The sequence below is a fragment of the Humulus lupulus genome, chromosome X (genome assembly GCF_963169125.1).
Source record: "Humulus lupulus chromosome X, drHumLupu1.1, whole genome shotgun sequence".
Lineage (NCBI taxonomy): Eukaryota > Viridiplantae > Streptophyta > Magnoliopsida > Rosales > Cannabaceae > Humulus > Humulus lupulus.
The window spans coordinates 66,571,395-66,589,380 of NC_084802.1; the positions used below are offsets into that span (position 1 = coordinate 66,571,395).

Genomic DNA, 17,986 nt, shown 5'->3' on the forward strand with positions numbered 1-17,986 from the left:
CCCGCCTGTCGCTGTATCCCCGTCGACTGCTCTCCGCGTCTGGTCGGCACTTACGGCGGAGGACTCGCTTACGTCTCGGCGGATGGGTTGGTTCATTTGGGTGACAATCATCTGAAAGGCTTTCTCCATGACTGGCATATGAGCTATCCCTTCCTTCAGTGACCCCAATTCTGCCCTAACCGCTGCTAGTTCCGACTGAACCTCTTGCTGGAGTTCGGAGAACTTGCTATCCAAAGTTTCCACTACCGCTTCTAGCTTCTTAGCCATGATGGATCGGTGTCTCTGATACCAATTGATAGGGTAATCCTGCCAACTTGGTTATCTAACAGAGCACAATAACAGATATAGAGTAGACAAGAGAGAGAAGAAAAATGGAAATTGATATTTAACAGGATGTCCGAGAGCCTGTATCTCTCCAAGAAACAATACTCAGCTATTCCATACATCAATAAAAAACCAACTTAGTATTTATTCTACTACTCCTCAGGAGTATACAACATACTCTATTCCCTCCCATAGACTAACACAGCTCAACTACCCAATTCCCACTGCTAAACCTCTGTTGTCATACTTGTTGTTGACTTGTCTTTCTCTGGTTGGTTTCCTCTCTTCCGAGCGTACACATAGGTCAAAGGTGGCCTATCAATAGCCCACTTTGAATCCCACTCTGTCCAGATCACTACCATACGACTGAATGGGGCAAATTTCTAGCGGTAGTCACAATCAGTGAGGATGTATGTGTGTGAGAGAGGCAAGATTGGTTATGTAACTGGAGTCACTAAGGCGCCTGAAAAAGCTGACCCCAACTATGATGTTTGGGATGCTGAAAACTCCATGATTATGGTCTGGTTAGTGAATTCTATGAATGAAGATATTAGTACTAACTATATGTGTTTTTCCACAGCAAAAGAATTATGGGATAAGGTGACTCAAATGTATTCAGATTTGGGAAATCAGTCCCAAATATTTGAACTGCAACTGAAACTTGGAAGTACTCAACAAGGAGATGATGATGTGACAAAGTACTTTAATTCTCTGATGAGAATGTGGCAGGATCTCAATTTGTTTGATGACTATGAATAGGAGAGCACTAAGGATCTCTCTCACCATCAGAAAAAAAAGGAGGATGATCGGATCTTCAAATTTCTTACTGGACTTGGAGTCGAATTTGATGAGGTTCGTGGACGTATCATTGGTAGACAGCCCTTACCCCAAAAAGGCGAAGTGTTCTCTGAAGTTAGGCGTGAAGAAAGTCGCCGGAATGTCATGCTGGGAAAAAAATCAGGTGAACCACTTGAAAATTCTGCCCTTATTTTTTATGCTAATACTGCTCGTTTCTCTAAAAAAAAACCATCTTTTAATGGTCGAGCACGTGTTTGGTGTGATTATTCCAACAAACCAAGACATACTCGTGAGACATGCTGGAAGTTACATGGAAAACCGGCTGATTGGAAGAGCACTAGAGGTGGTGGAGAGAAGAACAACTGTCCTACTCCAGCTGCACACGAAGCCTCCAATCTGAACAAAATTCTCAGCAAAGAACAGCTTGAACAACTTCTAAAATTGCTAAATTCTGATCCACAATCTAGTACTCCTCATGTTGTTTTGGCACAAACAGGTAGAAATTCGAATGCTCTTTTTAGCTCTCTATTGTTTGCACCTTGGATCATCGATTCTGGTGCCTCCGACCATATGACAAATAATTCTTCATTTTAACTCCTATTTTTCTTGTTCTGGACATAACAAAGTTCGCATTGCAGATGGTAGTTTTTCACCACTCGCGGGAAAAGGATCGGTAAAAATATCAAATAATATTGAATTAAAATCTATTCTTCATGTCCCTAAATTGTCTTGCAACCTTCTTTCTGTTAGCCAGCTATCAAAAGACTCTAATTGTCGTGTTGTTTTCTCTGATTCTTACTGTGAGTTTTAGGACTAGATTTCATAGAAGACGATTGGCAATGCTATAATTATCAATGGCCTCTATTATTTTGATGATTGTCGTGAGTGCGGACAAGTTCAAGGTCTAAGTGGTAGTACTAGTTCTACTTATGAAACAATAATGCTTTGGCATCAACGGTTAGGGCACCCTAGTTTTCTCTATTTGAAACATCTATTTCCTAGTTTGTTTAAAGTTGTGGATTTAAAGTCTCTTTATTGTGAACATTGCTATTTATCTAAAAGTCATTGTAATTCTTATAAACCTATTGGATATCGCATGTCTTGTCCTTTTTATCTAATTCGCAGTGATGTTTGGGGATCTTCAAAGGTTACAACTTTGTCTGGAAAAAAATAGTTTGTCACTTTCATTGATGATCATACTTGATTGTGTTGGGTTTTTCTTATGAATGTTAAATCTGAAGTTGAATATTTGTTTAGTGACTTTCATAAAATGATTGAAAACCTATTTCAAAGTAAAATAAGCATTATTCGAACTGATAATGGCACTGAGTATTTCAATCAATACTTAGGACCTTTCTTACGGTCTAAAGGCATTATTCACCAGTCCACATGTCGTGTCACCCCTCAACAAAACTGTATTGCTGAACGTAAAAATCGTCATTTACTCGAAGTAAGTCGAGCTCTAATGTTTTCTATGAATGTGCCCAAGTATTTGTGGGGTGAAGCAGTTTTAACTTCATGTTATTTAATAAATAGAAGGGATATTTGTGGCATAAGTACCTAATGTTTGGGTTTTGTACGCGGCATAGACCCAATGTTTATTTTTAGTGGCAAAAGTACCCAAAGTCAGTAAAACTGTAATTCCGTCAGCCTCCTCCGTTAGGTTCCGTTTCGTGATGGCTGGACCAACACGTGTCACTTCGTGATTGGTCCAACTCAATAATATATTAGGGATATTTGCGGCATAAGTACCCAATGTTTGAGTTTTGTACGCGGCATAAGTACTCAATGTTTAAAAATAATTATGATTTGGACCAATAAAAACGTGACACATGTCTGCCTAACGGAGTCTAACGGAGGAGACTGACGGAATTACAGTTTTACTAACTTTGGGTACTTTTGCCACTAAAAATAAACATTGGGTCTATGCCGCGTACAAAACTCAAACATTGGGTACTTATGCCACAATTATCCCTAAATAGAATGCCTAGCCAAGTTTTGAACTATCAAACACCCAAGTCGCTTAACCTCTAAACTTAATTTAAAAATATTTGGTTGCATGGTTTTTATTCATATTTCTTCACAATTTCGTTCCAAATTAGATCCTGGAGCAGAAAAATGCATTTTTTTGGGTTATGTTTCAAATAAAAAAGGATATAAATGCTGAAATCTAGTAACAAAAAAAATTCATGTCAGTAAGGATGTAATATTTCTTGAAAAACAACCTTATTTTGAAAAACTTATCTTGAGGGGGAGACAAGTTATGAAGATCAGTTTTGGGATTTAAATACCACTACTCCTATTCCTAGGATTTACTCATTACCTGATTACCAAAACAACAACCAGATTCTAAATGATGCTTCCAATGTTCCAACCCATGAAAATGTTGATAATTTAAGTCATCCGCATGTTGAGACACAAGCAGAAGTATGTTAGGCCTCCAACTCACATCACTTATGTTAGACGTAAGAAACAGAGGTGCTGATTCATATTCTGGGGTTATAGAATTGTAATGGGTTGCTATTAATTACTATTATGTTATTTAAGTTGTGTGTTATTGTTGTCAGTTTTGGAATGGGAATAGGTTGTGGTTTATTTTATAAATAGGCAAGGGCTTGGTTTGTAAGGGTATCCTAGAGTGAGTTGTTGAATGTGTGGAGAGTTGGTGGTCTCTTGAATACCACGAGTGGCTGTGAGTGTATTTGCCTATTCCTCTTAATAGAAATTCCAGAACTTTTGTGCTTCAATTACTTACTGTCTTGCTAGTGTTGTGCTTGGTTTCTGGTTTGTTCTTGCTTATTTTTTCAGGTCTTAACAGTGGTATCAGAGCAGTCTCCTTCCTAGGCTATGGCGGGCGTGAAATGGGTGGAGAACCAGGTCGACGATTTGGAGGAAAAATTGGAGGCCATTCACACTGAATTTGGCCAGCTGCGATCTGAGTTCCAGGGACTCGAAATTGAAAAACTACACAACGGAATCGATAAAATTCCAGACCTGGAGTCAAGTATTTGCGCCCTTGTTAGGAAATTCGATGACTTTATTCATCAAAGGCCTAACTTGGGTCCTCAACCTTCTGCTGGATCTGGTGCGAGTCCGAATCCAGCGGCAACTTCTAGCAGTGATAAGGAGAAGAGTATGGACATCGAAAATTCTGCGGAGTTACTTACGCCTAGAAACTCATCTGATTTGTTACCCAAGAAGTTGGAGCTGCCCATTTTCGATAGGGTTAATCCAGATGGATGGTTGTTTCGGGCTGAGGTATTTCGACATCAACCACATGCTTCCTTCAGAGAAGCTTCGCGCAGCAGTGGTGTGTCTTAAGGATGATGCTCTTTCGTGGTATTATTGGGAGGATGGAAGACGACCTTTTTGCGGCTGGAACGAATTCCATGACATGATTCTCGAACGTTTCCGGTCATCTCAAGAAGGGTCACTTCACGAGCAACTTTTTTCTCTTCAGCAACTCACCACAGTTCATATGTATATAAAGCAGTTTGAAATACTTTCAGCCCCTCTCCGTGATTTATCGGACCAAGTATTGGAAAGTATTTTTATAAAAGGGCTACATGATGACATTAGGGCTGAACTCAAAAATTTTGGAGCCCATGGGCCTTGTCAGGAAAATAAAATTAGCCCAAAAAATTGAAGACAAAAATCAGGCCCTTTTGTCGTACCGATCTGGACCCAATTTATCAATGGGGCAGCATACTCCTTCTGGTGCTACTTTCACTCACCGATCTTCTCACGCATCCAGCATACCTGTTAATCGACCAATTTCCTCTAATATATCAGTTTCAAAACCCCCTAACCAATCTTCTTTTCGCAAATTAACTGATGCAGAGATGCAAGCCAGACGAGAGAAGGGACTTTGTTTTCGCTGTGATGAAAAATTTAGTCCAAGACATCGCTGTAAGAAGAAGGAACTTCAAGTTTTATGGGTCAATGGGAACCAGAAGATTCAGGTGATGATGAACTAATCGCGAAAGCCACTACTGACAACTCAGTGGTGGAGGATGAACAAGAATCTCCAGTGTTATCCCTTTCTTCCTTAGTGGGTCTATGCTCTCCACACACTATGAAGGTGCGTGGGCTGATTGGCGAACGAGAGGTTGTGATTTTAATTGATTTTGGAGCCTCACATAATTTTATTTCAGCAAGCCTAGTTGAAGAGATAAAATTGCCTATTGGCCATACACGAGAGTTAGGAGTCGCTATGGGCAATGGTGACGAGGTTCGTACTATGGGGGTATGCTGACAAGTTTGCTTACACCTGGAACAATTTGATGTGATTGCAGATTTCTTTCCTCTGCGTTTGGGCAATTCGGAAATAATTTTGGGGTACCAATGGTTGTCTACTCTTGGGGAATCTTACATGAACTGGGGTGCCATGTGTATGAGGTTTTTAGTGGGAGGCTCAAGGGTTAAGCTTCAGGGGGATCCTTCTTTGAGCAAAGCTCAAGTTTCCCTAATCGCCATGATGCGAATGATCACTCATGAGGGGCATGGTCTGCTGTTGGAACTTGGGCACGTGACTTTATTGGCACCTGATTTGGATAACTCGGCTTCGCCGGTTATATCGTCGCCAACGGTGGCCACTCTCTTAACTAATTTCAGTGATGTCTTCAACATGCCTTCTTGCTTGCCCCCAACTAGAGTCAAGGACCATGCCATTATTCTCAAGGAGGGCACCTCACCAATTTTGGTTCGTCCTTATCGATATCCTCAGTTTCAAAAAGATGAAATTGAGCGGTTGGTGGCTGAGATGCTAGCGGCTGGTATTATCCAACCCAGTTCGAGTCCGTATTCTAGCCCAATTTTATTGGTGAAGAAAAAAGATGGGAGTTGGCGCTTTTGTGTTGACTATCGTGCTTTGAATCGAGCAACAGTTCCCGATAAATTTCCTATCCTTGTTATTGAGGAATTATTGGATGAATTACATGGAGCCCGAGTATTTAGCAAGATCGATCTTAAATCCGGATATCATCAGATTCGTGTCCGTGGAGAAGATGTGCCCAAGACTGCTTTTCGCACTCATGAAGGGCATTATGAGTTTCTTGTCATGCCGTTTGGGCTTACCAATGCCCCATCCACTTTCCAATCCTTGATGAATGAGGTTTTTTGTGAATATCTCCGAAAATTTGTTCTTGTTTTCTTTGATGATATTCTCATATACAGTTCATATGAAGAAAGTCATCTTTATCACTTACGGTGTATTTTTTCTTTATTGCGTATAAATCAATTGTATGCTAATTCTAAGAAATGTATTTTTGCTCAAACGAGGATTGAGTATCTAGGGCATATCATTGATAATACTGGAGTCTCAGTTGATCCAGCAAAAGTACAAGCCATGGTGGACTGGCCTCAACCAACCAGTCTTTGTTCCTTACGAGGATTTCTAGGCCTTACTGGCTATTATCGTCGTTTTGTGCGAAATTACAGCAAGATCGCATGGCCATTAACTCAGCAACTGAAGAAAGACGCTTTTGGGTGGAATGCGAAAGCGGAGGCAGCTTTCCGCCAACTTAAAGAAGCCATGATCAGTGTACCATTGCTTGTGCTACCTGATTTTTCTAAGCAATTTGTGATTGAATCAGATGCATCTGATTTTGGGTTGGGAGCTGTCCTTATGCAAGAAGATCGTCCCATTGCTTTTTACAGTCACAAGCTCAGCTCTCTCTCGCATTAAATCTGTTTATGAGAGGGAACTAATGGCAATTGTTTTCACTATTAAGAAGTGGCGCCCATATCTTCTTGGTCAAAAGTTCATAGTTCGTACAGACCAACGCAGCTTAAAAATTTTATTAGATCAACGAGTTGTCGATGGCGAGCATCATAAATGGTTATTAAAGCTTATGAGCTATGATTTTGACATTCAATACAAGCCAGGAAGTGCCAATACTGCTGTTGATGCCCTTTCACGATTACCGGTTGAAGTCTCGCTGGGTACACTTTCTGCCATAATCATTCAAGATTTTGAGGAACTCAAGGAGCAAGTTGATGCTGATGCCTTTCTTTCTAATATCAAGCATTGCGTGCAGCAAGATCCCGCTTCTTATTCTGCATATTCACTTGTTGGGGGCCATTTGAGATACAATAGAAAACTCATTTTACCGGCTGATTCTTCTTATTTTCCAATATTGCTTTTCGAATTCCATTGTGGGGTGGTCGGAGGGCATGCTGGAATACGTCGTACTTATCATCATTTGGCAGGTGAGTTTCATTGGAAAGGCATTAAAAGATTTATCCAGAATTTTGTTGCTGCATGTGATGTTTGTCAATGCAGCAAGTACGAAGCCATGTCTCCAGCTGGACTTCTTCAACCCTTGCCAATTCCACAACAAATTTGGGATGATATTACTATGGATTTCATTGAAGGCTTACCTAAATCGAAAGGGTATGATTCTATTCTAGTAGTTGTCGATCGACTTTACAAATATGCACACTTTATTCCTTTGAAGCATCCATTTTCTGCCCCTTCTGTGGCGGAAGTTTTTATTCAGAGTGTGGTTCGCTTACATGGCGTACCTCGGAGTATTATTTCTGATCGAGATAAGATATTTATGAGTCTTTTTTGGCAAGAGTTGTTCTCTTTGCAAGGCTCTGAACTCAGACGAAACTCCTCCTATCATCCACAAACTGATGGTCAATCTGAGGTGGTCAACCGGGGTTTAGAAACCTATTTGCGTTGTTTTGCTTTGGATAAACCCTCTCGTTGGTCTACATGGCTATCTTGGGCTAAATATAGCTACAATACCTCTTTCCACTCTTCGGCAGGCATGACACCTTTTAAAGTTCTTTACAGTAGCGACCCTCCGCCCTTGATCCGTTATGAGTTAGGTTCTGCTACCAATGCTGAAGTAGAGCAACAACTGATTCAACGTGATGTGATTTTGACGGAGTTAAAGTCTCACCTTTCTCGAGCCCAACAAAAGATGCAATCCTTTGCTGATTCGAAACGCCGTGATGTGAATTATGAGGTCGGGACCTTGGTTTATGTTAAACTCAGGCCTTATCGACAACAGTCCCTCGCTCGCAAAATCAATGAAAAACTAGCTCCTAGATTTTATGGCCCCTTTGAGATACTTCGCCGCATTGGAAAGATCGCATATCAGCTTAAGTTACCCCCTACATCCAAGATTCATGATGTCTTCCATGTCTCTCAGCTTAAGCTAGCAGTGGGTAAGCATGCCTCTTTTCCTGCTATTCCTATTCATCTCTCTTCTGACAAGGAGCTTTTGGTGGAACCATTGGAGGTGGTTAGTGTGCAATCCTCCACATATCGCAACTATACAGGTACTGAGGTTCTCATCAGGTGGAAGGGGCTGCCAGCTTTTTAGGACTCTTGGGAGCGCTTTGAGGTGCTTACAGAGCAATTTCCCCATTTCAACCTTGAGGACAAGGTTCGAGTTTGGGTGGCGGGTAATGTTAGGCCTCCAACTCACATCACTTATGTTAGACGTAAGAAACAGAGGTGCCGATTCATATTCTGGGGTTATAGAATTGTAATGGGTTATAGAATTGTAATGGGTGTTGATTCATATTCTGGGGTTATAGAATTGTAATGGGTTGCTATTAATTACTATTATGTTATTTAAGTTGTGTGTTATTGCTGTCAATTTTGGAATGGGAATAGGTTGTGGTTTATTTTATAAATAGGTAAGGGCTTGATTTGTAAGGGTATCCTAGAGTGAGTTGTTGAATGTGTGGAGAGTTGGTGGTCTCTTGAATACCACGAGTGGCTGTGAGTGTATTTGCCTATTCCTCTTAATAGAAATTCCAGAACTTTTGTGCTTCAATTACTTACTGTCTTGCTAGTGTTGTGCTTGGTTTCTGGTTTGTTCTTGCTTATTTTTTCAGGTCTTTAACAAAATACCACCAAATAATCTTGAACTTCGTGTTTACACTAGACGACGATTTCATCAAACTAATGAAGATCAATTGATTATTCCACCTCAATCGTCTCCTCCAAAAACTGGTCTCTTGGATACCTCAGGTGAATAATCCTATTTTTTCTGATCTAGATCAACCTATTGCACTTAGAAAATGAACTAGGTCATGTACCCAACATCCAATTGCAAAATATCTATTCTACCATAGATTATTAGAAACTCATAGAGCATTTACTTCTAATATTTCTCATGTGTTTGTACCAAGAAACATCCAGGAAGCATTAGATGATCCAGATTGGAAGATAGTAATTTTAAAAGAGGTGAAAGCTCTCCATAAAAATATGACATGGGAAGTGGTCGATCTACCACTGGGGAAGAAAACAATCGGCTGTAAATGGGTCTTTACAGTCAAATACAAAGCAGACAGCAGCATAAAGAGATACAAAGCGAGACTGGTGGCAAAAAGCTTTACTCAAACCTATGGCATAGATTACCAGGAGACCTTTTCTCCTGTTGCTAAGTTAAACTCAGTCCACATCTTACTTTCTCTAGCAGTTCATCATAATTGGCCCTTATTTCAGCTGCACATTAAAAATGCATTTTTAAATGGTGAACTAGAAGAGGAGGCGTTCATGGAGTTACTGTAGAAATAATTTGAATTATTACTTAGTATTTTACAACTAAGGTGTAATTAATGTAAATTAGTTTATACCTAGAATATTCCTTTGTACTCGACCTATTTAAAGGTTATTTCTTTAGAAGTAAAAATAACAATCACGAGTATATTTTTTCATATGGTATCAGAGATTTAAGAGCTTAAAATTTGAGATTTTTTCCAAATTAAGCTTATTTTTTCTGCCCTTACTTCAAAAATTAGGGTTTGGTACTCTTGAAGTTCAACCTTAGAAAACTATTTTGGAGTTGTTTTCTCTTCTCACCTCCACCACAGAGAGATTGCTCAGCCTCTGATCAACAAAACCCCGACATCCACCTTCCAGATCCCCTGCGAATACTGTTCACGCGCGGTACAGTTCACGGAATTTTTTTTTTCTTCCTAGCCAGCACCTTTCCTCTGTTTTTCCTTTCTGACCATTGAAAATTGACCATGGTCACTTCTCCAACTGATCTCAACACCACTTGTGATAATTCCACCATCACTGAAATCTCAAAAGCGCTCTCTGAGGTTGTTACCCATCACTTTGAACAGCCTAATCTTCACCACTCAGCTGCTGAAAACAATTTTAAAGGGCGTGCTATGACTGCTGTTCAGTGTGATACATTCCCTTTCACCACTGATCAGATTGTTCCACTCCATAGGTTGCTCAAGTCAACTTCCGCACCAGATCTGAACTCTGTGGGATTTTTCTCCACTCCAAACACTTTTGCTGTGTTTAATGATCAAACTTCGCAGTGGATCGTTTACTCTGGCGCATCTGACCACATGACTGATCAATCTCATCAATTCATTTCTTATAGTCCTTGTCTAGGTACTAGTAAAATAAAAATTGCTGATGGCTCTCTATCAACAACTGTGGCTGGTAAAGGTTCCTTTAATCTATCTCCTCTCCTTACTCTTAAAAATGTCCTCCATTTGCCAAATCTATCTTGTAATCTCCTCTCAATTAGCAAACTTACCATTGATCAAGGTTGTATTACAAAATTCTCACCCTTACATTGTGATTTCCAGGAATTGTCCTCAGGGAAGACGATTGGAAGTGCGAGAGAATGTAGCGGGTTATACTACTTTGATGTTGACCCTTCATTTGCTCAAGGTAATAAAATGTTGCATTCTGGCTGTACTGCTTCTAATATTGATATTATGTGATGGCATTATCGATTAGGACATCCTATTTTTACCTATTTGAAACATTTGTTTCCTATTCTATTTAAAAACAAACACTTGAACATATTCCAATGTGAAATGTGTCAATTTGCAAAACATACTTGAAGTATTTTTCGTTCTCACCCCTATATGGCATCTCATCCTTTCAATCTCATTCATAGTGACATGTGGGGGCCATCCAGGGTTACAAATCTCTAATACTCGCTGGTTTATATCCTTTATAGATGATCATACTCGTTTAACATGGGTGTTTCTTTTAAAAGACAAATCTGATGCTGCTACCACCTTCAAAAAACTTCATTCAATGATTAAAAATCAATTTCAAGCTAATCTCCAAGTTCTGCACACTGATAATGGTACAGAATATTTTAATTCCATCTTAGGTGATTATCTTATCTCTAATGGCATTGTCCATCAAAGTTCATGTGTTCGTACTCCCCAACAAAATGGGATTGCCGAAAGGAAAAATCGACATCTGTTAGAAGTTGCTAGGGCTCTCATGTTTACTACTTCTGTTCCTAAGATTTTTTGGGGAGAAGCTATTTTGACAGCAACCTATTTAATCAATAGAATGCCTTCTCGTGTCTTACACTATCAAACTCCAGTATCTTCTCTTCTTAAGATTTATCCTCAGACTCACCTACTCTCAGATATTCCACTAAAAACGTTTGGTTGTACCGCCTATGTTCATGTTTTAGGACCTAATCATACCAAACTTGATTCTCGTTCTCAAAAGTGTATTTTCCTTGGGTATTCTTCCACCAAAAAGGGCTACAAATGTTACAACCCTCTCACTCGTCGCCTTAGTGTCTCATCAGATGTCACATTCAATGAAGAGCAACCTTTTTATCCCAACACTTTGCTTCAGGGAGGGATTGTTAAGAATACTCACTGTTGGGATACCTGTTTACCAATGATAGGACCTGAATTCAGTCCACCCATTGAATCTAATCCACCAACTGAGTCTAGTCCGCCAATTGAGTCTACCTTTGTCCTAAATTGTGAACAAAACACTTTTGAAATGGAAAAGACAGACTAAATAAATTCAGAAAAAGAGTTGTTGGTTTATACTAGACGACGGGACAAACATCAAGTAATACCGCCTGCTACGGATCTCGTCTCCCATGAGTCTGAACCAGTGACAAATCCCAATGTAAGTGATTCTTTGAGTCCAATTTCATTTGATTCTAATCCTAGTTCGAGTGTGATAGAATCAGATCTGCCCATTGCAAAAAGGAAGGGAGTGAGGAATTGTACTTTACATCTTATATCTAAGTATGTGTACTACAGCAGACTCACACCAAAATTTAGAGCCTTTGCTGCCAAAATTGAGGAGACAATTATTCCAAAGAATATTGATGAAGCCTTGTCGATTCCTGAGTGGAAGAAAGCAGTTGAAGAAGAAATAGGGGCGTTGGAAAAAAATGGTACCTGGAAAATAGTTGCTAAGCCAAAAGACAAACATGTTGTAGGATGCAAGTGGGTATTCACAGTGAAATACAAAGCGGACGGTACTATAGAAAGATACAAGGCGAGACTGGTTGCAAAGGGGTTCACTCAAACTTATGGGGTGGACTACACAGAGGCATTTGCACCAATGCAAAACAAAATACAGTAAGAATTCTCCTATCAATAGAAGCTAATCTTGATTGGCCATTGCCGCAACTTGATATTAAGAACGCCTTTCTAAACGGAAATTTAGAATATGAAGATTCCTCCTGGTCTTGAAGGAAAATATGGAAAAGAAACAGCATGTCACTTAAAGAAATCTCTCTATGGCTTGAAACAATCACCAGGAGCGTGGTTTGATGGGTACAAACAAGGTCAGTCGGATCATACTCTATTCTTCAAACATTCCCAAGATGGTAAGATTGTAATTTTTATTAGGGATAATTGTGGCAAAAGTACCCAAAGTTTGGGTTTTGTACGCGGCATAGACCCAAAGTTTATTTTTAGTGGCAAAAGTACCCATAGTACCAAAAAGTGTTTTTCCGTTTGGATTCCTCCGTTAGTTACATCTGAGTGTACACATGTACTCAGCTCATAATTCATAGTTTTAATTATATTTAAAACTTTTTTTTTAAACTGATTTTAACTTTAAAAAAATTGAAAACCCTAAAATCTATCTCATTCCCATGTCTTTATCTCTCTTTCTCCCTCACCACCTGACCCCATAACAGACCCCAAAAATCGCAGCCACCAAGCACCGGCGTCTTCTTCCTCCAAGCTTCTACGAGAGCTCCCACAGTACTGAGTTCCGAGCTTCAATAGCAGCTGTTGGGCGAGGTTCCGACTACCCAGCCTAGAGCTCCAACAACTACACTTGTGCGAAGAGCTCAGACGACGAATCCTCAGCGAAGAGCATCGACGACGACGACGACTCCGACTAAGACTCTGGCAGTAGCTCCTGGGAAACGATCTCTGAGCTTCAACAACGGCTCTTGGTGTGAAGAGCTTCGAGTCTAGGGCAGGGGATCAAGAGTGGGAGTCGAGCCACTGCAATGGAGCATGGGTCTTCTTCAAGGTCCGTAAAGAGCTGGGTTCCTCAGAGCTTCTTTTACAACTTATCTCTAAGGTTGGTGGATTTGGGTTTTGTTTTTTTGTGAGGAAGACAGGGAATCGAGCTTGGGAAGGCAAGAAGAAATGGCTGAGGAGGGAGATGAAGACATAGAATCTGTGTTGATTTTTTTTTATTGATTTTGTGTTCTAGACTGAATTTGTTAGGAAAATCTATGTTTTTAAAAATCCAAGTTGATGATGTTTTTCTTAATTAGTTCAGATTTTAGTTTTTTTTAATTAATTATGATTTTGGTTTTAATTTAGATTTTGGTTTAAGTTTTTGTTTTAATTTAGTATTTTAATTAGTAAATATTTACAAATTTAGTAATTTTGATTTGTTAATTAGTTTTAAGCTATTAATTTTCTTTTTCATATTAATTTCTATATTTTTTTAAAGTTAAAATTAGTTTTAAAAAAAAGGTTTTAAATATAATTAAAACTCTGAATTATCTGGTGCATACACGTGTACACCCAAATGCCACTAACGGAGGAAACCAAACAGAACCAAACGGAATAACACTTTTTGGTACTATGGGTACTTTTGCCACTAAAAATAAACTTTGGGTCTATGCCGCGTACAAAACCCAAACTTTGGGTACTTTTGCCACAATTATCCCTTTTTATTATTTATGTTGATGATATGATTCTAACTGGAAATGACCTTAATGGAATGGAGGAGCTTAAAAGACTACTAGCCCAAGAATTTGAGGTAAAAGATCTTGGTCAGATGAGATACTTTCTGGGTATGAAGTTTGCAAGAACCAAGCAGGGGATTTCAATCTCTCAACGTAAGTATGTTATTGATCTACTCAGAGACTGGTATGCTCGGATGTAAACCTGCAGCAACCCCAATGGAACCCAAAGGGAAGTACAAGAAGAAAGAAAAGAAGAAACCTGTAGACAAAGAGATGTATCAACGACTAGTGGGCAAATTGATTTATTTATCTCACACCAGATATGACATTGCCTTTGCAGTTAGCTTGGTCAGTCAGTATATGCACAACCCTTTTGAAGAACACTTGGAGGCAGTTTACAGGATATTACGGTATTTAAATAAGACACCTGGAAAAGGTCTGTTGTTCAGAAAAAATGGAGAAAGAGGCATAGAAGCTTTTACTGATGCAGACTGGGCAGGTTCAATTGAGGACAGAAGATCAACATCTGGATATTGTACCAAGGTATGGGGAAACCTTGTTACTTGGAGAAGCAAGAAACAACATGTTGTTGCAAGAAGCAGTGCTGAAGCTGAGCTTAGAGCTCTTGCTCAAGGAGTATGTGAATTGATCTAGATCAAACGAGTTCTTGAAGAACTACAACTTCAAAGAGCGAATCCTTTGAAACTATAAAGTGACAATAAATCAGTTATTAATATAGCACACAATCCGGTTCATCATGATAGAACCAAACATGTGGAGGTGGACCGTCATTTCATAAAAGAAAAAATTGAAGAAAAAGAACTGTGTCGTTTATGTGCCAAGCAAACAACAAGCTGCCTGCTGATTTGCTAACAAAAGGATTATCAAAAGAAAGCTTTGATGAGCAAGTATGCAAGCTGGGCATGTGGGACTTGTATGCACCAGCTTGAGGGAGGGTGTAGAAATAATTTGAATTATTTCTTAGTATTTTACAGCTAAGGTGTAATTAATGTAAATTAGTTTATATCTAGAATATTCCTTTGTACTCAGCCTATTTAAAGGCTATTTCTTTAGAAGTAAAAATAACAATCAAGAATATATTTTTCCACAGATACCTCTGGGATTTGAAGGAAAATTTGAAAATGGAAAACTAAAAAAATCTTTGTATGGCCATAATCAGTCACCGCGGGCTTGGTTTGAACGTTTTGGGAAGGCTGTAAAAAGACATGGCTATAACCAGAGTCGAGCTAATGACAGCATGTTCTACAAACACTCGTGAAGTGGAAAAATAGCAGTGCTTATTGTCTATGTTGATATAGTTTTGACAGGGGATGACTACACAACAAAAACTTACAGAGATTAAAAAATTGTTGTCAAAAGATTTTGAAGTCAAAAATCTTGGAAACCTAAAATATTTTCTTGGTATGGAGTTTGCAAGGTCTAAAGAAGGGTTTGTAGTCTCACAACGCAAATATGTTCTGGATTTGTTAAAAGAAACAGGTCTACTTGGATGTAAACCTGCTGAAACACCTATGAAATACAAAATAAAGCTTCAGCCTAAAAGTTCAGATGGATAAAGAGGGTACTAAGGTACTTAAAAGGCACTCCAGGAAAAGGGTTGTTGTTTAGAAAGAATGATACTCTTGGAGTAGAAGTTTACACAGATGCTGATTGGGCAGGAAGCATCACTGATAGAAGATCAACCTCGGGCTACTGCACCTTTGTGGGAGGAAACTTAGTTACTTGGCGTAGTAAGAAACAAAGCGTGGTGGCACGAAGTAGCGCTGCAGTTAACTTTAGAGCAGTTGCACTTGGCATTTGTGAGATATTATGGATTAAAAAACTTCTTGACGAACTAAAGATGGGAATTCAATCACCAATGAAGGTTTACTGTGATAACAAATCAGCCATCTTAATAGCTCACGATCTTGTTCTTCATGATCAAACCAAACATGTGGAAATTGACAAACATTTTATAAAAGAGAAATTGGAGAACAGACTCATCTGTATGCCTTATGTTCCCACTACATATTAGATTGTAGACATTCTCACTAAAGGGTTTCCAACAAAGCAGTTTGAATACTTAATTGGTAAGCTATCCATGAAAGATATTTTCTGTCCAGCTTGAGGGGGAGTGTTGAAAATCATAACCAAATCTGCAAAGATTTGGAATTATATAAATTATTTGTAATATATTGTCTTAATTATTTGTAATTATCAGCAAAGATATTTGTTTCCTAGTTTAGATAATTTTGTTCCTAAGAATCTTAGGAATTAGAACAATCTAGAATATTTGTAGAATATTGACAGATGTCATATACCTTGTATTTGCCTATTTAAAGACTAATTCTATCAAAATAATCATCATATTTTTTCCTCATAGTTTTTACAATAGTAGCTTCAAGAGGGCACAAAGCTATAGGGAACAACCTACAATTCCCTACCTACTCGTTATAATTCTTAATTCACAGACTGAAGTTTCAAACTGATAATTTGTGTAGCTATCAATTTTTTTAGTAACAATAATCAAAATTAAATTGTCAATAATAACACCCCAATTTCAAAAATTTCTATTGACATTTATGTTCCGAGCTAATTACTTCATTAGGGCTCTCACTCCGAACAAAAAAAGCTTAATTAACATCATGTAATCCAACTTTAGAGCCTGTTGCCTCTAGTTACACATATTCAACATTTTAGGGTTTCTGAATTCGAAAACTTCAATCATAATTTGCATACAATGATAATTAAACTAACTGTAACCCTCTAAACACTCCCAAAAGCAACCAATGAACTACGCCATGCCATTTTCAAAGCCCAAATCTATTTCATAACCATAACTAAAAAACAGTGACTAAAAACCAGAGTAATTTAAAACCCTCAAAATGCCATTGCTGCAATTCTCATCCCTGATCAGCTATCAATCAGTCTTATAACAAGCCACAAAATACAATTTGAAATATATATATATATGGAGACAGAGAAAGGAATAGAGAAGGAACCATTGGTGAGAAAATCCAAGAAAGCTCGAACAATGCGACGAGAGGTGGGAGAATCGGATTTCAGGTTAGCCATGGAAGAGATATAGAGGGAAAGGAAGACGATCAAGTGCGCATGATATGATAAGAGGGTGCACCACCGCGGCGTAAAGTAGATTTAGATATCAACTGTGACTTAACATAAAAAAAATATTTGAAGATTCCTTCCTAGACTAGTTCCTAATTGGTGGAGTTGTCGCAAGTCGCTTTACCAGTGTGACGACAGAGTGTATTTTTTAAGAAGAAGACTTCACCCGAGTTCTTTTGTACTTTGTAATTTGTAGTTTTAGTTAATCTATTATATTTTATTTTAACCCCAAATGTATGTATATATTCTCATTTTACCCAATACTATCAAAATTAATAAATCCACCCGTCATTGTATATCTTTTAGGCTTTTAAGCTCTCATTAAATATAGCAAATTAGTTCCTAAATTATAAAATATAGCAATTAATTCTCTGAACTTATTAAACAATAGCAATGAAGTCTTTAGTATGTAATTTTTTTACTTATTTTTTTATAAAAAAATATTGCATATCATTGCCAAAATAAAAAAAAATAGAGATCTTGAATTTATCATTTCGATTTTACCTTTCTATATTGCTACTTTAGTATTGCTTTTCATAAAAAAAATAGTCAAAAAAATTACATATAAGAACTTAACTACTACTATTTGATGAGTTTAAGAACTTAATTGCTATACTTTATAGTTTAGGGATCAATTCGCTAAAACCACATATAGTTCAAAGGGAAAACATACAAACAAATAAAAAACCTTATATTTTATCACACAAATGCCCTACTTCTATGTTTACCTCAATAGCACATTGATAAGATGTTTAAAAACATGCAAACAAATATGTTAAATCTCCCTATTCCCAAAAAAAAAAAGTTAAATC

General features: G+C 38.3%; 1 protein-coding gene across 2 annotated transcripts in view; it reads right to left on the reverse strand.

Annotated features, from left to right (window-relative positions):
* Positions 1-17,337, reverse strand: part of LOC133804853 (uncharacterized) — a 29,529-nt gene extending 12,192 nt beyond the window's left edge. The window contains exon 1 of one of the 2 annotated variants that reach the window (XM_062242973.1): positions 17,051-17,337. In XM_062242973.1, the coding sequence (XP_062098957.1) occupies positions 17,051-17,123 (73 nt within the window). In that variant the 5' untranslated portion in view covers positions 17,124-17,337. The remainder of the gene's footprint in view (positions 1-17,050) is intronic. The other variant, XM_062242974.1, reaches the window with a different exon arrangement.
* Positions 17,338-17,986: the final 649 nt, after the last annotated feature.